We start from the raw sequence: 27,272 nt of genomic DNA, 5'->3' as shown, positions 1-27,272 counted from the left end.
ATTTTATAGATAGGCTCTGACAGATGACCTGTTTTGCTTAAATGCCACTTGGCTTGTAAGTTGCAGAGCTGGGATATGAAACAAGCTCTCCTTACCCAAAGTTCAGCCCTCTTTAGACTTACAGAGTCAGGAATAGGGCTGAAAGAATTATTTAGGTTATGTTACCAGCTTTACCTGTGAATATTCTAGGGATAAGATTAGTAAACTATTTAAAACACTTTTTTTCCTGATCTGTAAAATGGGATGGCAAATTCTATTAAATTCACAGTTCTCTTATTACTATTCATAATGTCTTTGTTTTGTTTTACTTGAATCCATAGAAGGCTATGAGCTTTCCAGGTAGGCTCCTTATGAGGACAATGTTTCAGTTGAATTTGCTGCTAAATAATAAAATATATCTGGTTATTTGTGACTTTATTTAAATAATTTTAAAAAACCCTACAGATCTTTCCTAATTCTGAGGCTAAGTAATAAACTTTATTTGGGTTTTTAATAAACCTTGTCATTTTGAAGCAAGTATCTAACACTTTTATTCAGTAGAATTAAGAGATTATTTTAAAAGTGGCTTTTTTAAGGTACCTAATAGATAGCATTTACTTTGATCAGCTCAGGATTTGAACCAGAGTTTACTCAGATACATATTTACCTATTTGATGCCTATATCTTCTAAAGCTATGTATTTAGCTCTCTCAACCCTCTGAAAAATAAGCTTTGGTCGTTCAGTCAGGGGGAAAGAAAATAAATAAAATGCTCCCTTATAACCCCTTCTGGGAGAATCTATTTAGTTTTCTAGTTTACTGACTGTAACTTTATGCTCATTTCTGTGCTTTGGAATTTATTTGAGGGGGTGGAGGGTGGAATCATCAGCAAATGGAGAATGAATGACCAGTATTAGAAGCCAATTTTTTTTTTATTCAGAACTGCTATATCCCTTGATGCATTAGTGGAACATAGATCATTGCAAAAGTAAATTCAATAAATTAATTTAGTGGGTTTGTCCTCCACATTACATCTAAAGCAAACATCTTTTCTTTGCTTACCTCAGTTATTCTATCAAATCTCTGTCTTCCACCTCCCTTGTGCTCCTTCTCCCACTTTTTCCCTTTCTGTCTTTCAACCAAAAACCTTACCTCATGAGAAGTAACTAAATCCATCCTAGAACTGACCATTTGATTTATCTATTTTTTTTTATTTTGGCAAAAGCTTTGTTGTTTTGATGCTAGGTTTTTCAGTAAAGAAGAAAAATCCTGACTTCACCTTCCCCCCCCCCTTTTATTTTCCTATGGCTGATTATATGGTACGTTGGAAAGAGCCCAGGATTTGTGATCAGTGGACCTGAGTTTGATTCCTCACTGCTATAATTTGAGCCTGCACAAGTCTCTAGGAGTGATTTGGATTATGAGATCACTGAGGTCCCTTCCACCTTGAAATCAGTGTTCCTGATCCTAATTATACATATTCACTATAGACATTCAGTTTCTGATTTTACCATCCTTTAGTAATAAAAATCCTTTCTGACTCATTAGATAGGTATGACTCTTTAGAAATTTCATAAAAGTCCTTGGTAATTTAAAAACATGGGTTTTGTTTTACTACAGAAAGATGCATAATTTTCACTTTCTATAGTCAAATTATTGGAAGGTAAATAATGTACACAGTAAAAAATTCCATTTGAAAATTGTTTTTCTTGACTGGAGAGGAGAGAGAAAATGGGGAGGGATGGAAGGGGGACTTTTGACACTCTCCTTAAAGGCAATGCATTAGCCATTGAAGCCTTAGTCTGTGGTTGGTACTTGACTGAATCTCTCTCTGTCTCTGTCTGTCTCTCTCTGTCTCTGTCTCTCTGCCTCTGTTTCTCTTTCTCTCTCTGTCTCTCTGTCTCTATCTCTGTCTCTGTGTTGTATAAAAAGATGTCAGGAATGCCAGCATGTGAAAATGAAGTGACCAAAAATGTGCTCCAAATTGTTTAGTTTGCCTACGCTGTACAAGTGAAAAATGTTAAGGATTATTTAACAACGGGGAAAGACCTTTCTGCAAAATGCCTTTGATTTATTGCTGGTGTGTGCTGCAGATCTTTATCAGCTATTCTTACACTATTTTATTCAAAAACTTGTGTAAACCGTGAGTTGGCATGTTGCAGCATAACGGGAGAGGCATTAATCAACCCTTAAATAAACAAGTTCATAGATCTATCTAACAACTATGAAGTAGTTAATACATTTATAAGCAATTTTATTATAGAAAGAAGGCCTAAAAGAGTAGTGCTTAATTATCTGGACTCCTCTGTGCTGGGCTCTCTTTTGATTTTATTAATGAAGCAGCTGGCCCATTGTTTCTCTTTAATTCCGCTATTGTTTTAAGAATATGTCACAGCTCTTTATTCTTTTATCAGGTACTGTGCAGGAGGAACCACACAATACCTCATATTCCTACTGTATTTGCCAATGCACAAAGAAACCTCCAAAGCGTTTTTCAAAGCAGGGGCACTCATAATTTATAAGTTCTATTCCTTGCACTACTTTACTGTCAAGAATTTCAACAGTATTGGATTTGAATTCATTATAAATGTGTGTTAAACAATGTGGTTACGTATAGATATATGTCCTGTGTTAATGTCTAAACGCTGAGATCTGGGCACTATAACATGTGTAGCATGGAAATTGGGACATTCTTTACCCAAGGAAATTATTTCAAACAATCACCTCTGCATGGAAAAAAAAAATAAATTTGAGGCCTGGACCTCATCTTGGATTTTCAAATTATCCTTAAATGAGTTTATTTGGAAGAAATAAAAGAGAAATAGAGATAACAAAACAAACAAATGCCCACTCCCCTCACCCTCACTATGCCCCCCCCCCAGGAGTTTGATGTCTTTTTTTTTTTTGTCTGTTCAAAGAAACGTTTGTTCTTCAAAAGAAATGGTTTTAATCTATGGGAATGTGCCTGAAAGTTAGTGTGGGTCATTCCATGGGCTAATATGCAGTATTGTTTAAATGAGTTTTGATAGTGGCCTGACCCTCCTCCCCAGTCATACTTGTATACAGGAAATCGACTCTTAGGCTGGTGGAATATGACATGATAATTACAGGGCTCCAATGTTAGGCAGCCCCAAAAGAATGGGTAGGGATCAGTATTCTAACATGAGGTATCTATGCTGAAGCTATTTCAACATGATGGTTCAGTTGTAATTACTTATTTCTTGAATTTCTTTGAAAACTACAAAATCTTCAGAGTAACATGATCCCGGTGAATCTGATTTTTGGTGGATTTGGGAGGTAAAACAAACAAGGAAAAAGAGTCCATATGGGAGACTTGTGTTCCTTGTAACACATGCAACTTTTGGGTTTTTCTGGCAAATATCTGGTTTCCTGGACAGCTTATTGATTTTTTTTTCCCCTTCCAGAGCCCGAGTCTTAAAAAGAGAAACTAGATAAATCATTCTACTTCACAGCTTAATACATCTACCAAAAGTTACAAAACTCAACTTTCAGTTTACTTTTAGAAAATCCACAAGAACAAGTTGCAATTATTTAGCCAAAGGGGAAAAAAATCCAAAAATAAACTTCATTTTTATGGAGCGAGAAAATGAATTAATTTGCTTCAAATCACCCATATTCTTATATTCCTGGATGCATTTCTCACATAAAATAAAGTTTTATACTAGTATCCATATCTATCTTCTTGAGGCGCCACTGTCCTTCTACATATTGAGGCAAAGTAATACAGAATCTAAATGCGATTTAATTGGTTCAATTTGCTATATATTTTTATGCTAAGTTTGGCACCCTATCTTGATGAGCCCGAATGTAGTTGTGCTCTAGGTTTATAGCTTCATATTGCTTATGCTTTCTTATTTTTACAAAGCAAAGTCTATCAATCACAGATAAATTAGGGAAAAAATGTACAAACAACACATCGCAAAGATTTTTTTTTTTTGCAGCATGCTATGTAATTATTAACCTGATTTTTACCATTGTGTGAAACCATGAATTGCAGATAGCATGGATGAAGTTAAATGCTTTTATATTAAATACATTTTGCTTATACTGGACTCTATAGGTATGGTCGTACAATATAATTGAAGCTTTGTCAGCTCTGTAGCCTAGCAACAGATAATACTGTTAGGTTACTGAATTGCTCCTGGTTGACAAGTAGGGAGTATTTTTGTGTTTATCATGTTTGCTAATGATGGGATCCTTTCCAAAAGGCTTGTCTTAATCTTAATTAGAGTTTATCAGCAGAGGTCTGCATGACATTACGCAGACACTGATTTCATAAATAATAAAAAGTGCAAGTGAAAAATTTGGCAGGAGAGGGAGATATTTGAGGCCACTGATTCTTGTAAGAGGAGCGTGAATTTCCAAAATGTAATCAAGTTTGAACTGTGACTCCATTCTTTATTATCGAAACTTGCAATACACTTCACTGCAGTTTTGACAGCAATTATGAATAAAATTTATCAGCTTCCTGTTAGGAACCAGATCTGTTTGTGCAGGAATCTTGATCATAAACATTACTAAGAACAGCAAGTCCATTTTCTTTCTTTCTTTCTTTCTTTCTTTCTTTCTTTCTTTCTTTCTTTCCTTTCTTTCTTTCTTTCTTTCTTCCTTCCTTCCTTCCTTTCTTTCTTTCTCTTTATTTTCCATGAACATTAAGACCTCAGTAGTTATTGCTTTTCCATGAAACCTTGAAACTGCTTGTCCTTTATTTTGTGGGGGTAGTGATGGGAAGCAAAAATGAGTGGCTGTGTTTGCAGTATAAGAGGCAGACAAAGAGAGAATCCTAAAATAACCTTTCCATTTGGTGGAAACTATGGAAGTATCAGATAGCTGCCTCAGTGCCTGATGTCATTTGATAAAGGATTCATGCCAAGGCTAGAGGAATGTAATTTTTCTGCTCTAGTTTGCACAATATGATATTGTTCCACATCCACAATGTTCTGGGATTCAATAGTATTGATCATTCCTAACTAATAAATTACCTATGTATAATTAACACTAAACTAATAAAGGACTAAGAGAAGTTTGTGGCAGCACGAAATCCAGATTTCTGACAAATTCAATCTGAAAATTATCCATGGGACGCTTCTTCAAAAAGAATGATTTGGAGTCAGAGGATTGGGTTTGAGTTCTGGCTTCAACATTGAACCCATCATCTCATTCTTTTCCCTGAGCTTCTGCTCCATTTGTAAAGCAAGTAGTTGGATTCACTGATCTTTTAGGTACCTTCCTCCCCTAAATCTATGATCCTTTTTATCCATTTCACTAATGATCACCACAAACCAAGGAAATAGGAAGCAAAATCACTGATTTCAGATATTGATTTCTGAATGTCTTCACTGAATTAGCCTGAACACTTTTGACAAAGGTATTGAATGCTACTACAACTACTACTATGACTACTCCAACAACAACTACTACTTCAACCACTAGTACTACTACTACTGTTGCTAAACAATAGGAAATCTTATTACTAAGAATAGTATATTTTACTTCTATAAATGATTTGTCCATGTTAGAAGATTAATATCTAGCTCCTTTCACAAGGTAGTACTGTTACTTCAAATGAGCTGTTCCCCTTTCATTTTTAGAACTTAAATTGTATTTCTTGTTAATTGCTATAGAACTTATCTATTCAAACCTTAAAGCATCTAGGTGACACAATGGATAGCCTATTGAGCCTGGAGTCATGAAGACTCATCCTCCCAAGTTCAAATGTGACCTCAGACATTGTACTAACTGCACAATGTACTGGACCAAATTAATTAACCTTGTTTGCCTCAGTTTCCTCATCTGTAAAATGAGGTAGAGAAAGAAATGGCAAACCACTACAATATCTTTGCCAAGAAAACCCCAAGTGGGGTCACAAAGAGTTGGACACAAATGAAAAATATGCAAAGCTTTCCCTTCCCCCTTTGTTTTTCTGATGAAAAAGTTAACATAGGAAGTTTGTGTAATACGAACCCTCAGCTAGCATTTGTTAAACACGCACTTTTTTAAAGATGAGGAAACAAAATAGCACTAATTACAATATTCAAGTAGAAAGATCAAGCTCTTTTTGCAGGCCTCAAAGAGGTATAAAAGTTTCAAAGTTAAACACATGCAAATGAAAGCACACATCCAAACACTTAAATATGCATATGCAAACCCAGACATGAACTTTGTCAACACTTTAAAAAACAGATCTTTGAAATAATTTTTTTTTTTTGCTTTTTTGGAGGGGAGAAGGCGTCAATTAGGGTTAAGTGACTTGCCCTAGGTCACACAGCTACTAAGTGTTAAGTATCTGAGGTCACATTTGAACTCAGGTACTCCTGACTCCAGGGCTGGTGCTCTATTCAGCTGCCCCTATCTTTAAAATCTTTTTTAAAAAATATTTTTAAAACATGACCGACACTGGTTAAGCACTATAGATACAAAGAGAGGTAAAAAAAAAAATTAGTCCTTATCCTCAAGAAACTAACAGTCTGATAGGGAAGACAACATGTAAGAAATTATGTACAAACAAGAATAGATTCAGGATAAATTGGAACTAATCTCAGAGGGAAGGTAGTAAGATCAAGAATCATCATTTTTAGAGGTAGAATGGATAGAGCCACAGACCTAGAGTCTATAAGACATGGGTTCAGCTCCTATCTCAGAAAAATACTAGCTGTGTGAATTTGGACAAGGTACTTCAGCTCTCTCAGCTTGAGTTTCCTCAGTTGTAAAATGGGGATATAATACTGATAATGTATAAAAAAGCACTAACCAGATATGAAAAATCACTGTATACCATCAGTTGTTATTATCAATATTTGCATTGACTAGTCCAGGCTTTCATTTTATTTTTAATTAAATTCTAGTTATTAAGCATTTGGGTTTTTCAACCTCCCGTTATACCACCACCACCCAAGTGGGGAGAGGAAGCAAAAGAAAACCTTTGTAACAAAATGTGTGTAGCTAAGCAAATCAACTTCTCACATTTCTGATATCCAAAATCATGCGTCTTAGTCTCCATGTTTTGTTCATCTCGTCATCGTAAGAAGGTGAGGAGTAGTATTCTTTGTCATCAGTCCTTCGTAATCATGATTGATCATTACGTTGATCTTAAGTCTTTCAAAATTGTACGGTGTCGTCGTATAATTATTGGTTGTTGCCCTGGTTCTACCCACTTCTATATCAGTTCATATAAGATTCTCAGGTTTCTCTGATAATTTCTTACCTAATAATAGTATTTAATCACATTCATATAACATAATTTGTTTAGCCATTCCCCAATTTACCAGCACCCCCTTACTTTAGAGTTCTTTTGCCACCACAAAAAGAGCTACTACACATATTTCTAAAGAAGTTAGTCCCTTTTCTCTTTCTTTGATCTTTTTTTGGGGTATAAGACTAGTAGTGGTATCTAGTCCTTCATTTTAAAAAGAAGAGGCCAGAGAAGCTGTATCTTACCAAAAATCACATAACTACATAGCAGCAAAAGCATGATTAGAACACTTTTGACTTTTGACTCCTACCACAATGTTTTGCTTTGCTTTATTTTGGTTGATGCTGTTTGGAGGATATCTAGTTTTAGAGGAATCACTTCGTCTGAATTTTTGGATAGGAGTAGAAGTGCAAGTATATTTTATTAAATACGTACTTTGTGCCTAGAACCATTAGATAAGGATAATAGCATCTAATCCTACATTTATTTTTTTATTTTATTTTTTTAAGCAATTGGGGTTAAGTAAATTGCTCAAGGTTACACGGCCAGTTATTATTTCTGGGTGTGGTGCTGAGTATCTGAGCCCGGATTTGATCCAGGTCATCCCCATACTGGAGCCGGTGCTCTTACTCGCTGTGCTACCTGGCTGCCCCTAATCCTACATTTATTGATATACCAGCAAAATGCCTTAAAAGTAAACAAAACTTTAAATCTATTCCTGTTCCTAAACCTAATCTCTTTATCCCCTTCTAACTCTTGAACATGTTGGATTCACCCCTTTGATGTAGACACACTAGCATAGGATATGCTATCTGAAAAAAGTATTTGTCATGATGAATCACATAAGTAAGGAATTCCCAAGGTAAAATTTGAACCCAAATTTCTGCTTGTTCCAAGCCCCACATGCTTTAATTTACACCACACTGCCTTTCAATGTGAGGACTGTAGCTAGAAATTCAGTACCTTTGCAGCAATATAATGTGAAATGTAGCAGACTTGAAGTCTGCTCTCTTCCTATTCTCTTCTCCGAACAATTGCTGACATTTACATAGTGTTTCAAGCTTTGCAAATTACATGGATGAGGATGATCCTATGCGAATTGCTCCGATTTTAGAAATGAGAAAAATGAGGTTCAGAAACTATGGAACTTGCCTATGGTCATATAGCCTGACTGTACCAAGCTGGGATCCACACTCAAGTTTTCTGGATTCTAGATCTGACTCTCTCTGCAAAATACCACAGTGCCTCTCATGCCTTCTATTCTGTGTAGGCAGAGGAATGAGAAGACATAAGTGATTATACCACCTCTATCTAGCCAGAAGAAGTTTGAATCACAATGCAGCATCATAGAGATGCACAAATTAAGTTCAGACACATTTCTTGGGATGTCCTAGAGAAAAATATTATGATGTGTAATGCTACCATTTACACTTTTGAATCTCATGTTTTAAGGAAATGTTTCCACTCTTTGGAACAAAGAATTGGGGTGACTAGATGGCGCAGTGAGTAGAGCACTGGCCCTGGAGTCAGGAGGACCTTAGTTCAAATATGGCCTCAGACACTTAATACACACACACACACACACACACACACACACACACACACACAGACGCACACAAACTAGCCATGTGACCTTGGGCAAGTCACTTAATTCCAATTGCCCTCCAAAAAAAGAAAAAAAATGAGTCTTATAGTACTATTAGGCTTCTGGTCAGCTAAGCTATTCACCTTCCAGAAATAGCATGAATCTTGAATGAGAGATGGGCCTCTCTCATTCACAAAGTTCCTTCCAGCTCTGACATAGAATGATTCTGAGTGGTGACAAAGTTCATGTCTGGGTTTCAGATGTGCATATTTAAGTGTACAGATCTTTGTTTTTGCTTGCATGTGTTTTACTTTGAAATTTTTATGCCTCTTTGAGGCCCACAATATGAACTTTATTTTTCTACTTAAGTATTGTCATTAATATTATTTTGTTTCCTCATCTTTAAAAGCAAATAACCTCATTTAATTAATTGTCCAAAGTTTTTTTCTAAAATGATGTCCTAATTCTTATACATTGAACTGTGGAAATTCATATACTCTCATTATCTCTTCTACCAGATTTTTGCAACAGTTGTTTACAACTATAATATCTTTTGGGGAGGGAGTGGAGGTTGGATTGGAAATAAAGTATAATTGAAAAAGTAGATAAACAAAGAAATATGACTTATCTAAATAAGTATCATTTTTACTTGTTTAATGAATATATCATAGTTTTTGCTAGACGTATATCATGAGATAAAACAAAGTTTATAACGTAGTAAGTATTCAGCGTTATTTCAGGCATAAGTGTATTGGATATATATCTTGACTTGAAAGTATAGATTAAAAAAATATAAATGCTTTGCCTGTCTAAACATGTAAAATAAATGAGCCTTCACTATCTCATTCCAATATATTAGTAAATGGACTTGCACAGGTTATTTCTTTTTTAATGCATGTCATGTGACCACTGTAGCATAGAGCCACAGTGTATCTTTTTTTTTTACCAAGAAAGGCTTCTTTTCCTTTAAACAAACCTTTATTTAAATTAGCCTTTTTGAAGCAGATCTTTGGCATATCTTCTTTCCAGGAAGTTCTGTCAGTGGGAGCTAAGATAAAGCAGTCATCATGTTATGAGGAATATTACATAAGAAAGATCAGTCAGCAAAAGTTGGTAGTAATCACATGGAGATGAAAACTATGTTATGAGAATATCAGAATTTAGCTTTGTGGGTTGTTTGAGGTGTCTGTGTGTGTGTGTATTTGTATGTGCGTGTGTGTGTATATATTTGTACTATGAAAATAAATCCATAAATCACAAATTTTCTGAGCCTCAGTTTCTTCATCAATAAAAGAGAGGAAAATATCTGCCATACCTGCTCTATCCAGTGATTGCAAAGATCAATCAACCAATCAGCAAATATTTCTTAAGTACATATAGTGTAGCAGGCACTTTATGAAGTACTTGAGATACAAAGAGAATGCAAACATAGTCCCTACATTCGAAAATGGGAGAGACAAAATGTATGTATACAGGTATAGACAAGGTATGCACACAATAGATAGAAGGAAAAGACTCTAGTAAGGTGTGGCGAGTGGTGGGGAGGCAGGGATCCTGATTGGCAGAGGGATGGAAAGGGCAGCCAATGCAAAATGAGAGATCGCACTCTGTATGAAAGGAACAGCAAGTAGGTGAGTATCCGGTCAAAAATTTCAAAGGAATCAATGGAAAAAATATGTGAAGGAAGAAGGGTCTAACAGCACTGCATCTCAAATTATACTACAAAGTGGTAATAAATAATAAAAGACAATTTGTTGCTGTATAAGATATAGAGAGGTTAATCAGTTGAATAGAATAGGACTCAGGGGTGTGGGGAACCTGCAGCCTTGAGACCACATGTGACCCTCTAGATCCTCAAGTGCAGCCCTGTGACTGAATCCAAACTTCACAGAACATAAATGTATATGTGTGTATGTATCTATTACATACATACATATAAACACATACATATATACATTAATGTCTATATACACATCTAGGCATAGAGAAAAAAATCTATAGAGAGAGATATCTCTATCTAGAGAGATTAGAAATATGTATATATGGCCCTAAGCTAAATTTATAAAAATAAGAGCCATTATCCAATTGAGATAAATGCTCAAAGGATATGAAAGGCAGCTAGGTGTTACAGTGGATAGAGTGCCAGGACTAAAATCAGGAAGACTCGCCTTCTTGAGTTCAAATCTTACCTCAGATACTTATTAGCTGTGTGACCTATACAAGTCACTTAACCCTGTTTTCCTCTGTTCTTCATCTGTAAAATGAACAGGAAAAAGAAATGGCAAACCATTCCAGTATCTCTGCCAAGAAAACTCCAAATGAGGTCACAAAGAGTAGGACACCACTGAAATGACCCAGCAATAACAACAACAAAGGATATGAATAGACAGTTTTCAGAGGAAGGAATCAAAGCTTTTGATGCTCATATGAAAAAATGTTCAAAATCACTAATAATTAGAGAAATACAAATTAAAATAGCTCGGAGATACTAACTCACACACATCAAATTGGATAGAATAACAGAAAAGGAAAATGACAAACTTGGAGGGGATGTGGAAAAATAGGTACAGCAATTCACTGTTAGTGGGGTGGACCATTGCAGTCCCCTCTTGTTAGAATGACTGGTCCAATCATTCTGAAGAAAAATTTGGAGCTGTGTCCAAAGAGCTATAAATCTGTTCATGGCCTTTGACCCAGTGACACTACTACTAGTTCTGTATCCCAAAAAGATCAATGGACCCATGTGTACAAAAATTATTTTTGTGGTGGCAAAAGATTTGGAAACAAGGCATGCCTGTCAATTAAAGAATGGCTGCACAAGTTATGACGCATGAATGTGACGGAATACTATTTTACTGTAACAAATGATGAAGAGGATGGTTTCAGAAAAACCTGAGATTTATATGAACTGATGCAGAATGAAGTGAGCAGAACTAGGAAAACAGTATACATAGTAACAGCAATTTTGTAAAGATAAGCAATTGTACAAAAGTCAGTAACTCTTACCAAACCAATGATCCACCCCAGTTCCAAAGAATTAATAATGGAAGATGCTGTCCACTAGATAGAGAATTGATGAATTCAGAATGCAGATTGAAGCATCCTTTTTCTTTTTACTTTTTGTGTTTTTTTGGAACATGGCTAATGTGGAAATGTTTTACATGATTTCATATAGACATTAGGTATCATATTACTTCTCAATGGGTGGAAGAGGGAATAGTGAGAAAGAAAGCTTAGAACTGAAAATAGAAATCAAAATAAACAAATAAATACCATCTTCCCCTCTCCTCTACCGCATTGGTCCAGTATCTCTGTACTATAGATCAGACTACTGATGCAAAAATGCTTGAGAATTTTCTTAAGACACTAAACAAATGTGGATTACCATTTGCTATGATATAGATATATATAAGAATATATTATATATTTATATAATATTTATGTTTAGTCAATATTTTTTCTAAAATGAATAAATCCATTTGAAAGCCACTAATTAAAAACGTTTTTATTTTCTTAGCAAAGAGTTTGGGCACTATGGGTGTTGTATGAAGGAGTTGGACTAATGACCTTTAAGGTCCTTTTTCAAATCTAAATCTATGAGCCTTGGATGTTATGATATGCTGTTATATGTGGTCATTTTGTGATCAATTTTGCTTAACTTTTTCTTTGGTAAAAAGGAAAATTTAAAGGTAAAGTGATATTAGGAAAAATGTGACATTGGAGTAAAATATATTAATGAAAACTTAAAAATAATATCTACTTGAGAGAATGACTAGCAAAATTTTAGTGCATATGATCTTCCTACTTCCAATCACTAAAGGAAAAATGGTCATCAGAAAAAATACACATATATGTACACACACATGCATGTGCACACATGCATATGTACACATATATACATACATTCATGCACATGCATCTATGTATTATATAATATATGTATGCACATATATGCATGTGTATTTAGGAAATATGTATGTGTGTGTATGTTTGGGCAAAAATGTATTTAAGCTAAATCCATTGTAATTTTTTTTTTCTTTGAGCAACAAAACTGTTATAGAGATGATGATTTAGATGAGATACAAGGAGAATAGAGGGCAAACATTTGACATAGCTATCTCAGACATATTGATTATATATCCTTTTTTGACCTCTTTTATTGTTAGTCATTATAGATGGATATTTCATCTAATCCAGGAAAGGAGATTTCCCTCCCCAAGTGAAGGGTAAGGTTAGCCTTGATTAAGCACTCCACCCCTAAACTGACATGAGATACGTGAGAAGATGCTGTTGACATTAAATCTACTCTACAACAGGCTTGAAAATTCTATTGTCAATTAATTTTTCTCTCTTTTTTCTTATTAATAGGGGGTCAGCTTTGGTGCACTACTACGAAGGCCATCTCTGAGGGTGAGGAGCTAATTGCCTTTGTGGTAGATTTTGACTCAAGGCTACAAGCTGCCAGTCAGATGACACTCACAGAAGGGATGTATCCTGCACGGCTGCTGGATTCAATTCAACTGCTCCCTCAACAAGCTGCCATGGCGTCTATTTTGCCTACAGCTATTGTCAATAGTAAGTGCTGAGGAGGGCAGCTTCATTCATTCTATGGGGTGGAGTAGAGGTATGCCCAACTTGCTGTTAGGCTCTGGGAACTCAAAGTATCTGGGATTATTATGGACCACATATATTATTTCCTTTGATTTTGCCTGTAATTTGGTCGTGTCTGAAGTGGTTCTGTGGAAGGAAGGAAGGAAGGAAGGAAGGAAGGAAGGAAGGAAGGAAGGAAGGGAAGGGAGGGAGAGAGGAAGGGAGGGAGGGAGGGAGAGAGGGAGGGAAGGGGGAAGGAAGGAGGGGGAGAGGGAGGAAGGATGGAGAGAGGGGGAGAGAGAGAGGGTGGGAGGGAGAGAGAGAGAGACAGACAGACAGACAGACAGACAGAACTAAAATTCTTCCAGTACAGATGTCAACTCCTGATTGGCACAGAAGACACTGACACAGTGAACTGTCTGAACACTTTACAAGCCTACTTAGCCTAATAAGAGACCCTTTAAATATGATTAATTTGACCATAAAGCACTTTGGAGCTTCAGATATGTTGACAGAACTGATAATGATTGGTTCCAGGGAGGCCTAAGAATATTCATAAAGCAAAAGGGGCCTGGGAAATTTTTGAGCAAAAGAAAGAAAATTAAGCCCAATTTGATATCCAAAAAATTTCTTAATATACGTTTAATACATAATTTTATTTCTATGTGAGCAAAGTATCTCCACAAATGAAATTTTCCCAAAGAATCTCTGTTTTCGTAGTTGATTGCTTTGTGAATACAGCATATGATTCTTTTTTTTTAAAGCAATAGGGGTTAAGTAACTTGGTCAAGGTTACACGGCCAGTTATTTCTGGGTGTGGTGCTGAGTATCTGAGCCCAGATTTGATCCAGGTCATCCCGACACTGGAGCCGGTGCTCTTACTCGCTGAGCCACCTGGCCGCCCCTAAGCAATTGGGGTTAAGTAACTTGCTCAAGGTTACACGGCCAGGTGTTTCTGGGTGGGTGCTAAGTGTCTGAGCCCAGGATTCGATCTCCAGGTCTTCTCAACACTGGAGCCGGTGCTCTTACTCGCTGTGCTACCTGGCGCCCCGCAGCATATGATTTTTATATGTACATCATGAGAAAAATGGTGCGGTGGATAGAGTGCTAGACCTAGAGTAAAAAAGAACTGAGTTCAAATCCAGAATCAGAGAGAACATTCGCAAAAGTTTTAAGCAAACCTTAAAGTGCTATATTAAATACTCACCAATATTATTGCATACAATGTACAGCATTATTTCAGGCATTATTGTATTAGAAATTCTGTCAGGATAAGTGGGAACAAAGCAGCCATGTTGTAGAGAATCTTATATAATAATACTCTGTTCAATACTCTTCTTATTGCCTATGTGATAAATTACATACTTCTCTATTTTGACAGTCTGGCTTTTTCTCCAGATTTTCTTTCCAATCTCATCATACACTCTATGTTTCAGCCAAACTGTCCTACTGCATAATTCCCAGAAAATCTCTTTACAAAGTCTCTTCCCCAGGCCTTGAATACCTTCCCTCACTTCTACCTCCTGGAACCCCTAGATGTCCTCAAGAGCTTAAGAGACACTTCCTTTAAGGGGTCTCCCCCGATTTCCATGATTATTAGTGGAGCTCCTCAAAGTGCTTTACACTTATCCTATATATTTGTCTAGCTTTTGTATTCATATCCCCACCATCTTGCATATCATCGGAAAATGGAATTCACTTAATATGTGCTTGCTAATTAAGAGAGATCTGTTAGCAAAAGATTGTAATGAAAATATTGACAGAAAAACAGGACAGTTTTGAAATTAACATATAGATTTTATTATATATGTGTGTGTGCATGATATATACACTCTACCGTGTTTCCCCGATAATAAGACCTATCCCAAAAATAAGCCCTCCCCTTACTGTGTAAGATTCCTCTAAAATAAGCCCTTCCCCGAAAATAAGCCCTATTGAAATTGCTACTGTAGTGAAGGTGATCCCCTGCGCTACACGCTACATTACGGTACCCTCTGTATGCACCGTCCCCCACCCCGGGTGAAACGCACGCCGCGCTCCGAGCTGCATCCAATCAGAGCTGCAGCAGTGAGCGCGTCATCCTGTTCTTCCCCAGTGATTTGCTTATTGAATAAAGGTACATTTTTTTTTTGTTCACATTTACCTGTTTATTAAAATTGCTGTCAATGTTCATTAAAATAAGCCTTACCCTGAAAATAAGCCCTCTGGTGTTTTTCTGTCCAAAAAATTAATAAGACAGTGTCTTATTATCAGGGAAACACGGTAGATACACATCTGCCTATCTATCTATCTATCTATCTATCTATCTATCTATCTATCTATCTATTTATCTACAGATTGTATTTTTTTAAGTAGTGAGTTCTCCCTCTCTCTCATATTCTTCTGGGTAAATGTAATACTGAGGGTTGGGAAAGTGGGGATTGTTAGCATTTTAAGTTCAGAATATTTTTTTAAGAAGACCTTTACTTGAGTACTGCCTCTGACACACACAGAATCTTTTGCCTCTTAAAATTTAAAGTAAATGACTTCGCTTAATGAATGTAGTTTAACCTCTTAATTATCCCAAGCAACTCTAAGATTCTTAGTTACAGAGGGGATTGCCAATCAGTCTATTATAGTGGTGAGAGTTTCTGATTGTAAGTTTCTCACATTAATGAAATTATATTGCTCTCTACCCTGATTATAGAAATATAAGTATACACATATAGATACATACATGTAATCATATGTGTATATATTATATATAAACATATGCATAATTTAAAAACAAAACCAATTATTTCATTTGTAGAGAGAATTTTACAGCTTCCTCTATCAATACCAATGGAAGATATCTGTAACTTATAATTGTAAGGAGTTGCCTAAGGGATTGAGAAGTTAAATGATTTTTCCTAGATCACGTGAGTAGTACCTGTGACAAATCTGCCACCCACGTCGTCCTGACCTCAAGGCCATCCCTCTATTCACTGTGTCATATTGCCCTTTTAAAAATATCATTTATGCAACACCATACATTATAATTATCTGTGTTAAAATTACTATTTTAATCATTGATATTTGCTAACATTTATATAGCATCTGCTATGTGCCACATACTATATAGTAAGCACTTTCCAAATATTATTTCACTTGATCCTCCCAACAACCCTGTGAGGTAGGTGATATTATCCCCATTTTACAGTTGAGGAAACTGAAGCAAGCCGAGGTTAGTGATTTGCTCAGGGTCACTTATTTAGGAAGTGTCTGAAGCTGGATTTGAATTTGGGTCTTCCTGACTTCAGGCCCAGCGTTCTGTCTGCTGTACTATCTATTCTATTATATAAACTCCTTGAAGACATGGCCTGTTTTTAAGCTCTTATCTTACTGAGCATCTAGAAAAATGCTCTACTTAATAGGTCTTCATTGTTTTTGTTTCTCTATGGAGCTCCAGTCAAATTTGTTATTCATCTCATTGGTCACTTTTCTGGCTTTGGTCTCAGGAGTCTGAGGACAAGAAAACTAACAGATGCTTTGTTCATTGGCTCCAAATGTACTGCAGCTCACATGTACCTGTGTTTCTTTTTTCAGAGGACATATTCCCTTGTAAGTCCTGTGGCATTTGGTATCGAAGTGAGCGGAATTTACAAGCACATCTCATGTACTACTGCAGCGGGAGGCAAAGAGATGGGCCCCCAATGACAGAAGAGAATGAAGACACTCCTCATCAAATATCCAGTGCTTGTCCCTTCCCACAGTGTACCAAAAGCTTTTCCAATGCCAGAGCCCTGGAAATGCACCTAAATTCCCACAGTGGTGAGTTTCCCCCTCTCCCACTCCTAGAGATTAACCTGGTCCTTAGAAATCTTTAAGGTTCTAATATGGTTCTTCTAAGCCAGTATTCTTTTTAGGGCACCAAGAGTTCCTTAATATTGAATCCTCACTGAATAAACTTTCTACCCCAGGCGTGTGCCTAGACTATATATAACTCGCATGCTCCTGTTTTCCCTGATTTAAGGAATAGAAGAAATAGCATGGTGTGGCAGGTAGAGTACTGAAGATTGGGGTCAGGAAGACCTGCCTTCACATTTTGCCATGAGATTCATTAGTGCAGAGACTTTCCCTAGTGAAATGTAATCATCTTCAAGGGGGATCCAGAATAGCCTATGTGTAATTGACATAATGCTGACCTTAGTTGATTTATTTCCTGAGTCTATCAGTCTTTGCAAGCTGAAGTAGTTTATTTAGCAGATTCACCCTGCATTTAATCATGGAACCAAAGCCCATCATTTCCTTAGTCTACTAAAATTAGGCTCATAAGAAAAGCAAAAGTAGTTATGCTTTCAGATTCCATCTTTTACTCTGTCAACTTGGATAATGTGGTTCCCAGAGCTTCTACCAATACTTGAATTCTTAAAATTTCAGTGTCATTAATCTGTGGCAATTGTGGTCATATTATCATAGAGTTAGCATTGTAAAGAGGTTATTGAGTCCCATGCTTTCATTTTCTGGATGCCCAAAGAGGTAAAGTAACTTGTCCAGGGTCACACAGCTAATAAGTATCAGAGGCAGGATTTGAATTCAGGTCTTCCTGACTACAAGCTCAATGCTCCGCTGATTCATCTAGCTGCCAATAGTGTTTTAAACTTCATAGTCTTTGTCACCTTGACAGGTAAACATTTTTCTCTAGAATCCATTTGTAACAGGAGATCCTATTTCTTTTAGAGTTCCATGTTAAGCATCTCTTTAACCCCAAATTTTCCTTCCCCATCACTATATCTCATCACCAATCACTCCTTCAAAAAGATTTGCTACATAGAGTCCACTTAAAATATAGATCTCTCCCCCTCACTCTGTGTGTGCTTGTGTATGTGTGTGTAAATGATTGAAGTGTTTTAGCTTTGTTGATTTCACCACACGTTTTCAGACATCCCCTTGGGTAGGGCAGAATCATTAGAGATCACTGCATTCCCAGGCATGACTCCAAAGTCAATAGGGCACTTCTTTTTAAAAACTCTTTGTGTACCTGATAATTGGGCCAAGGAGTTTCTGATGGATAGAAGAATCCTTCCTAAAGCCACCCCACCCACGGTGTTGAGGGAAAAGTTATGAGTGTTGTGCTTGTAGGAGCAGCTCAATTGCTTTCCACTAATCTCACACCTTGGTCCTTCACCTAGGCTGAGTTTATTCATCTGGCAAAATAAAGGGTTCAGGGAAAGTTGGCCTTCCCAGATGGTGAGCATGGAGAACCACAAATCTAACTGAACAGCACTGGAAGCACCATATGTGCTACATAATAGCTATCCAATGTGTAGGGAAAACTGGAAAAAAAAATACTATATTGGTTAAGGAAAACTTTTCCTTGGTATGGGAAATAAAAGAGGAAATTATGGGAACCCAATACCTTCAGCTATGTCTTTCTTTCCTTTCTTGGTGTGAAAGTCATCATGACGTAGTATATAGAGTGTGGGACTTGGATTCAGGAAGAACTACATTTGAATCCTACCTCAAACACTTCTTAGATCTGTCAGACTGGCTAAGACATTTCATCTCTCTGGGCTTTATAAAATGAGAGGTTTATATTCAATGACCCCTAAGGCCTAAAGCTATTATTCCTGTGTATCTTTTTGGTACTGTCTATTTATAATTCAGTGCCCATTCTATTCTAATCTATGAAGAAGATAACACATAGTAGGTTAGATCATATTAGCAAATTAAAGACAGCAGTGTTTAATAAACTCTAGTAAATGAAGGAGCACCTTGTTTTTTTTGTTTGTTTGTTTGTTTTTATTTTAGACTCAAGGGCCAGACACAAATACAGAATAGAGAAAAGAAACAAAAACATATCATAAACTTAAATATTGAAACTTAAATGCAAAGAAAGAAAAAAAGTGTGCCATATACATAGCAGAACATAAGAGAGGATTCAAAATATGTAAAAATAAATTTTCATTTCAAGAAAACCTATATAATAAATAATGTGTGTTGTGTTGAGAATTGTCCATCTTTTCTTTGCTTCCTTAAGTTTTCTTTTGTTCCGTGCTGTGCACTTTTTTACTTTGTCTTTTTTTCCCTCCCCCCCCACCCAAGGCTACAATAAAGTTTGAGTATGTTAGTCTATAACTATGGATATATACATACATATATAGACATATAATTTCCCAAACAAATTCTACTTCTGATCTTTGTTTTTGTGTTTAGCATCTCATTTCCTATCCCTGCTACCTCCTCTACTTTACTTCTACATGCTACCTTGTGCTTCTAGAACTTACCCTACCCTGCTCCAAGAGTTCCTCCCCTATCCTCCCATTTCCATAACTCTAACCCCCCCTTCTATGCCCCCTTTCACCTATTCCCTCACCCTCCACTCTAAAGATCCCCCCTTTGCCCTCTCCCCCTCACTATGCCTCTAGCATTTTATTTCTTCTGAATTTAGACCTTTTATACTCTTCTAAATATGTATGTATTGTTCCCTCTTTAGCCCATTCCTCATGAAAGCAGGTTACCAGAACTACCAGCCCTCCTCCCCCATCTAATTTCCATATATTGATTCTTCCTCCTGAACCTCATTTGTATAAAATAATTATTCTTTTTAGCTGTTCCTAAATGGTTTACTTTTTAAATTCATATCATACTTAGGTTTATCCCAATCTTTCTTATGAGTTACTGAATTATTGATAAGAATCTTAGACATATATTTTGCATTTTATATATTTAAAAAGTAAACAGTCTGTATTTATGAATCCCTTGTAATAAGTCTTTGGTATGTGCGTTATATTTCTCTTGGTTCTTGTAGGTCACATCTTCTATTAAATTCAATATTTTTTTGACAGTCTGAGAATTTATCAATTATCCATGTTTTTTTTTTCATTCAGGATAATACTTAACTTTGCAGGATATGATATTTTTGGCCTGAAACCCAGTTCTTTTGCTCTTTGATATGTTGTGTTTCAAAACCTGTGGTCCTTTAAGGTCTCCACTGCTAGGTCTTGTGTAATTCTAATTGTGGTACCATCAGATTTAAATTATTTTAATCTTGATTCTTTAAATAGTTCATTCTTGAGCTGGGGGTTTTGGAATTTGACTATGATATTCAAATGAATTTTCCTCATTTTAAGTGATGGTTGATTTTTTTTCTATTCCTACTTTCTGTTCTTGTTCTAATGCTTCAGGACAATTTTCTTTAATTATTTCTTGAATTATTGTATCAAGATCCTTTTTTTGATCATAACTTTCAGTTAGTCTGATTATTTTTATATTTTCTCTTCTTGATCTATTGTCCAAATCTGTTGTTTTTCTTATAAGATTTTTCACTTTCTCTTCCATTTTTTCATTATTCATATTTTGTTTAGTTATTTCTTGATCTCTTATAATTTCTCTGGTTTCACTTTGCCCAATTTTAATTTTCAAGGTGTTATTTTTTCTTCCTTAAGATTCTGGGTCTCCTTTTCTAATTGGTTGACTCTCCTTTCATATCATTCTTGTTTTTCTTGGATTATTCTTATTATCTTTTTTACTTTTTCCTCCATCTCTGTCCTTTGATTTTTAAAGTCTTTTTTAAGATTTTCTGTGAATTCTTTTTTGGGCAGGTGATCATTTTACATTACTCTTTGGAGGTTTCTTTATTTCAATATCCTCCTCTGACCCCAGTCATCTCTATTCCCATAATATCTTTCCATTGTTGGTTTCTTTCTCCTTTGCTTGTGCATTTTTTTGTGGTAATAGCTTAATTTTTCTAATCACCTCTAGCCGTGGGGTATGGGAAATGGTGCCTCTTCCCCAGATCTTCAGTTCTCCCCTCTAACCTAGAACCAAAGTGAAACCTCCACCCTCCTGTAAGTGCCCACAGCCAGGGTCTTTCTGCCCCACTGCTTCTGCACTCATGGGGTGTGTACTGGTTCTGTCATGCCACCACTGCTCTTTGCAGAATAGCTGGGTCTGGAGTTCCTTGTCAGCAGAGGTTTCCTCTGTCTTCCCAGACTCAGTAGGCCACCTTCCCTCACATTCCTGGGGGTAAAAGTTCCTGACTGGGGCCAAGGTAGCCTCTCAAACCAACTAACCCCAGGGCTTGCTGCTTGTTTTTTAAAACAGACCCTAGCCTGGAGGTGATTACTTTTCCCAGGGACCAAACCTCATCCTGGGATTTTCTTCTGATCTTCACAAATTGTTCTAGGAAGAACAGGGTTGTGCCCCTGTTCTTATTTATCTCCACCCACATTTTGTTTGCCCCAAGGTGCTATTTTAACTCTTTTGTGGGGGAAAATCTTGAGAGTTTGGAATTTTCTGACCTACTCCACCATCTTCCCAGAATCCTCTCAGGCCCTTGTTTTAAGTCACTCTGAAATAAAAAAACATACAGATTTTTTTTTAAAAAGATAAATTAAAAGAAGATGATTTGCTTTGCGAAACGGTTCACATTAGAATTCATTCATTGGCAATCCCATCTTTCACATTTAAAATGTTTTTTTAATAAAATTATTTTAAATATATAATTTAAATATTTTAGTATTAAATTAAATCTAAAATAGTAAGTATTTTAAACAAAAACTTAAAAGGCCACATTTTCAGAAACACTGCTATGTTGTAAAAAAAAAAGTTTATCTGCAATTTCATATAACAGAAGTAGTATTTTTCTAGTAAGCAATATGTTCTAATGGAAAGAATACTGAAAAAGTAGTCAGGAGGACTGGATTTGAACTCAGGCTCTGTGCTTGCTGTGTGAGATGGGTCTAATTTTTAAACTCTCTGGGCTTCAGTTTCCTCCTCCATTAAATTAGCATAATAGAATCTTCCCTGCTATGTCATAGGATCATCATAAGAACCATGAGAGATAATGCATATGAAGGCCCTTTAAAAATAGAAAAGCATTCTGAAAATACAGGGTATCATGATGGATCATAAACTTAAAGGGCATATTGGTCTTTGAGGTCATCTCCTCCAAGCCCCCCACATTCTACAGCTGAGGAACCAGATAAGATGAATTAAGTGACTTGACCCAGATCACACTGGTGGTAAATAACAAGAGTTAGGAATTGAAGCCAAGTATTCTAACACCAAACCTTTCTCTTTCCTAGGTATCATGGTAGAGGTATCATTATTACACATATAATGGACTGTCTCAAAAAAAAACTTGCTAATAAAAGTCATCTGGGCCAGTTTGGCCAGTTCAACTGCCAAGTTAAAAATTAAATAAATACTTGAATTCCTGGGAAAGGACCATGTGCATTGAAAACCAAGATTGTTGATTCTTAGCTGTCTTCGTTTTTGTTTCTCCACAGGTGTGAAAATGGAAGAGTTTCTCCCCCCTGGTGCTAGTCTAAAATGCACCATTTGCAACTACACTGCTGATTCTGTGATCAATTTTCACCAGCACCTGTTCTCCCACCTCACTCAAGCTGCCTTCCGATGTAACCACTGTCACTTTGGCTTCCAAACTCAGAGGGAACTATTGCAGCACCAAGAAGTTCATGTTTCCGGCAACAAACTTCCAAGAGAAAGTGACATTGAACACTCCCCAAATGGAAATGAAGACAACATACAGCCAACCACGGAGCTGTTGACTAGAAATGAACTTCCCCAGAGCCAAAAGGGCATGCAGACTAAAGATGCTAGCTCTGACACAGAACTGGATAAGTGTGAGAAAAAGAATCAGCTTTTTCTCCCAAATCAGAGACCAGAACTACAGCCTTCAGCCAATAAACAAAGCTTTTCCTATACAAAAATCAAGTCTGAACCTTCAAGCCCAAGACTTGCATCATCTCCAGTTCAGCCTGGCATTGGTCCCTCTTTCCCTATGGGCCCTTTTCTATCTCAGTTTGCTTTTCCCCAGGATATCACAGTGGTTCCTCAGGCTTCAGAGATTTTGGCCAAGATGTCTGAACTGGTACATAGGAGGCTGAGGCATGGAAGTAGCAGTTACCCTCCCGTGATCTACAGTCCTCTAATGCCCAAAGGGGCCACTTGTTTTGAGTGCAACATAACATTCAACAACCTGGACAATTACCTGGTACACAAAAAGCATTATTGCAGCAGCCGATGGCAGCAGATGGCCAAGTCTCCTGAATTCCCCAGTGTTTCAGAGAAGATGCCAGAGGCTGTAAGCCCTAACAATGGTCAGAGCTCCATCAACCTTCTTAATACAGCTCCTCATCCTTCTGATCCTGAGAATCAGCTTCTTCAGACATCCTGTATCAATTCCTCTACAGTCTTAGATTTGATTGGGCCAAGCGGAAAGGGCCATGACAAGGACTTCCCTGCACAGGCTAAAAAGCTATCTGCTTCCAGTAGTAATGACGACAAAATCAATGGGAAACCTGCTGATGTGAAGAATCCCAACATTTCTTTAGTGGAAGGGGAAAGCGATCCAAATAAGACCACTTGTGATGCTTGCAATATCACTTTCAGTCGACATGAAACCTATATGGTCCACAAGCAGTATTACTGCGCAACCCGTCATGACCCTCCCTTAAAGAGGTCTGCTTCGAACAAAGTGCCTGCTATGCAGAGAACAATGCGTACTCGCAAGCGAAGGAAGATGTATGAGATGTGCCTCCCTGAACAGGAGCCAAGGCCTCAACTTGTCCAGCAGCGTTTCCTTGAAGTAGCCAACCTCAATAATCCTTGTACATCTACACAAGAGTCCACCGAAGGATTGGGAGAGTGCTATCACCCAAGATGTGATATCTTCCCAGGAATTGTCTCAAAGCATCTGGAAACATCTCTCTCGATCAACAAATGTGTTCCAGTTTCCAAGTGTGAGACTTCTCATCCCAGTGTGTCCTGTTTGGAGATGGATGTACCCATTGATCTCAGCAAAAAGTGTTTATCTCAGTCTGAGAGGACGTCCACATCTCCGAAAAGGCTTCTCGATTACCACGAGTGCACTGTTTGCAAGATCAGTTTCAATAAAGTAGAGAACTACCTGGCCCACAAGCAGAATTTTTGCCCTGTCACTGCACATCAGCGTAATGACCTTGGACAACTGGATGGCAAAGTGTTTCCAAATCCAGAAAGTGAACGGAACAGCCCTGATGTCAGCTATGAAAGAAGTATAATAAAATGTGAGAAAAACGGAAACTTGAAGCAGCCTTCTCCCAATGGAAACTTATTTTCATCCCACTTAGCCACCCTGCAAGGACTGAAAGTCTTTAGTGAAGCTGCTCAGCTTATTGCAACAAAAGAAGAAAACAAACATTTGTTTCTCCCACAATGCCTTTACCCTGGAGCAATAAAGAAAACTAAAGGAGCAGACCAGCTTTCTCCATATTATGGAATAAAGCCAAGCGATTACATTTCTGGTTCTCTGGTCATTCATAACACTGACATAGATCAAAGCACAAATGCAGATAGTGAGTCACCCAAAGGCCAACCCCCCTCAAATGGGTGTGCTGGCCAGAAGAAAGAGTCTCTGCCATTGTTACCCAAGAATAGAGGCATGGTAATAGTGAATGGTGGCCTGAAACAAGATGAAAGGCCTGCTACAAACCCACAGCAAGAGAACATTTCCCAGAATCCTCAGCATGAAGATGGGCACAAGTCTCCATCTTGGATCTCTGAGAACCCATTAGCTGCAAATGAAAATGTGTCTCCCGCAATTCCTTCTGCAGAGGAACAGTTGTCTAGTATAGCAAAAGGTGTGAATGGCTCCACCCAGGCTCCAACCAGTGGAAAATACTGCCGCCTGTGTGACATCCAGTTCAACAACCTTTCAAACTTTATCACTCACAAGAAGTTTTATTGCTCATCACATGCAGCAGAACATGTCAAATGAAAAAACAAAACCCACCAATCAACCAACCCGTCAGTCACCTTTGGTACCAGTGTTTAGTATCTTGTTCCATGCAATCCAAGCAAAGCTGCTTGAATACTATCTGGGCAATCAGGAGATAACTCATTATGGCTGAGTTGAAGACTTAAGGTGTAATTTCATTACAGTCCATTAGTAAAGTGTATTATTGGTGCCATTTTCAAAAATATTAATTTATTTTACCAGCAGTATTCATAGCTGTGGTTATGTTATTTTTATTTAAAAACTTTATATTAAAGTCATTTGTAATGTTATTGTATAGTTATTGTGTAGCACATATGGTTTGCACTGTATAGTAGGTTTTAAAGAAAATAGTCACAAACAATACAGAAAAAAGCATTTTAGAAATAGCTTCAAAAGCACTTGTGTATCCTGATTTTTTTCTTATATGCTGTTGCAGATATATGTATATGCTAAAATATAACTTGCAAGGACATTTTCAATACACATGCTGTAAAGTTCGCCTTAAGATTTCAATTCTTAACTGACCAGGCTCCGTTTTGCACTTTATATTTTAGCAGATACAGTTCCTTAGTCATTAGGCTTTGCATTTGTATGTAGCGGTATGTTTCCGTCCATTTTCTTAATCTTAAACATGTACGTTAAATGAAGATGGCAATTTTTTTCTTGTATAGTACTTGTATTTTCTTTCACTGATGCATCTCTGTCTCAATTTTTAAACCTTTGCTGTTAAATGCAATACTTTATAAAGAATGAACAAAATTACTGGAAGCAGTATTGTAAGTAATGAGGATGTATTAATCAGTTTTATCTTTTGAAAGGCACAGTCAAAATTGAAACCCTAAACTCAATGCTGCAAGTATGAATTTAATTCATATATAAGATCTATTTAAACATGAGTAGCAATACTGCACCTGGTGATCACAAAGATAATGTTCTACTTCTGATAGAAATGATTTCTCAACAAATGTTGTTACTATGCATGTATATGGATGGAATAAAATTCCAGATTGTTGGAGAAGTTTGGAGATGTTTTTTAATAGGGGAAATCTCAGCTGTGATGGAAACAACAAAGACTTTGAAATGGAGCTGCATAACTACAATAAGGGTATAATGTGGTGGCAGAGGTCCTTATGATGTATGGAATTCTCTAAATCCTCCTCTATGACCTCCACATCCCCAGGATTCTGTTCTCATACAGTCAAATAATAACTGTTCATATATTTCTCTTGGATATTAATGTAGGACTTTAAGGTTAACAATCACTTTACAAACTTTGTGAAATCTAATCCTGACAACAGCCTCAGAAGATAGTCAGTAAATGTTTATTAAGCTCCTACTGTGTGCTAGGCCCTGTACTAGAAATACAAAAGAAGGAAGACAGTCCCTGCTCTCAAGGGGCTTATAGTCTAACAGAGGGGACAGTTAATGAAGTAGGCACTATGGATTGCATTTTCCCCCTTTTTTGTCCAGATCTGTAATGTCAATTGTGTGGGGGCAGTCTCAATACCAACAGACATTGAACAGCAACTCTACTGCAATTTATCATTTTAGAGAGTTTCCTGGGGAAATCAGAGATTAAGTAATTTACCCAAGGTCACATGTGTCAAAGGTAGAACTTGAACCCAGATTTTCTGATTATAAAACTTGCTCTTAGGATAGGTCATTATTCTTCACATTTTACAGATAATAAAACTGAGATACCAAGAGGTTAATTTACTTACCCAAGGTCACATAACTAGCAAGTTTCCAGGAAATGATATGAATTTTCATCATAGCAAATTCATTGCTTTTTATGTTAGATTGTTCTGTCTCTTATTATATCATACTGCCTCTCAAAGGGATATCAGTGCTGAACTGCAAAACAAATGCTGTACTTTGATATGACTATATGAAGCGATATGGAAAAAGGACTTGAGAGAATTCATCTTTTCTCTCTTCTGGTCCAGGTGAAGACTGATTTAAGTGCTACAAAGATTTACAAAAATCAGCATGCTTAAGTTGTAAATATTCCATATTCCAAGTATTTAGTAGCTGACTTGTGAAGAAGATCAGTACCCCAAAAATTCAGATGAGTGTAAAGGTCCTTTAATTCCAAATGTGCCATTTTAGGTAAATTCAACCCATGTTAACTAACCAAGTCCTTGTTTAGTGCCCATCATG

General features: G+C 36.9%; 1 protein-coding gene across 2 annotated transcripts in view; it reads left to right on the top strand.

The window, feature by feature from the left end:
- Positions 1 to 26,130, top strand: part of ZFPM2 (zinc finger protein, FOG family member 2) — a 588,101-nt gene extending 561,971 nt beyond the window's left edge. For both annotated transcript variants that reach the window (XM_069080910.1, XM_069080909.1), the window contains 3 exons: positions 13,145 to 13,351; positions 16,934 to 17,158; positions 22,621 to 26,130. In XM_069080910.1, coding sequence (XP_068937011.1) covers positions 13,145 to 13,351; positions 16,934 to 17,158; positions 22,621 to 25,112 — 2,924 coding nt within the window. In that variant the 3' untranslated portion in view covers positions 25,113 to 26,130. The remainder of the gene's footprint in view (positions 1 to 13,144; positions 13,352 to 16,933; positions 17,159 to 22,620) is intronic.
- Positions 26,131 to 27,272: the final 1,142 nt, after the last annotated feature.

This window comes from Petaurus breviceps, unplaced genomic scaffold (genome assembly GCF_028583685.1).
Source record: "Petaurus breviceps papuanus isolate PSGF00001 unplaced genomic scaffold, PetGlider_PUasm1.0 98, whole genome shotgun sequence".
NCBI lineage: Eukaryota > Metazoa > Chordata > Mammalia > Diprotodontia > Petauridae > Petaurus > Petaurus breviceps.
This window is presented reverse-complemented; position numbering and strand designations above follow the sequence as displayed.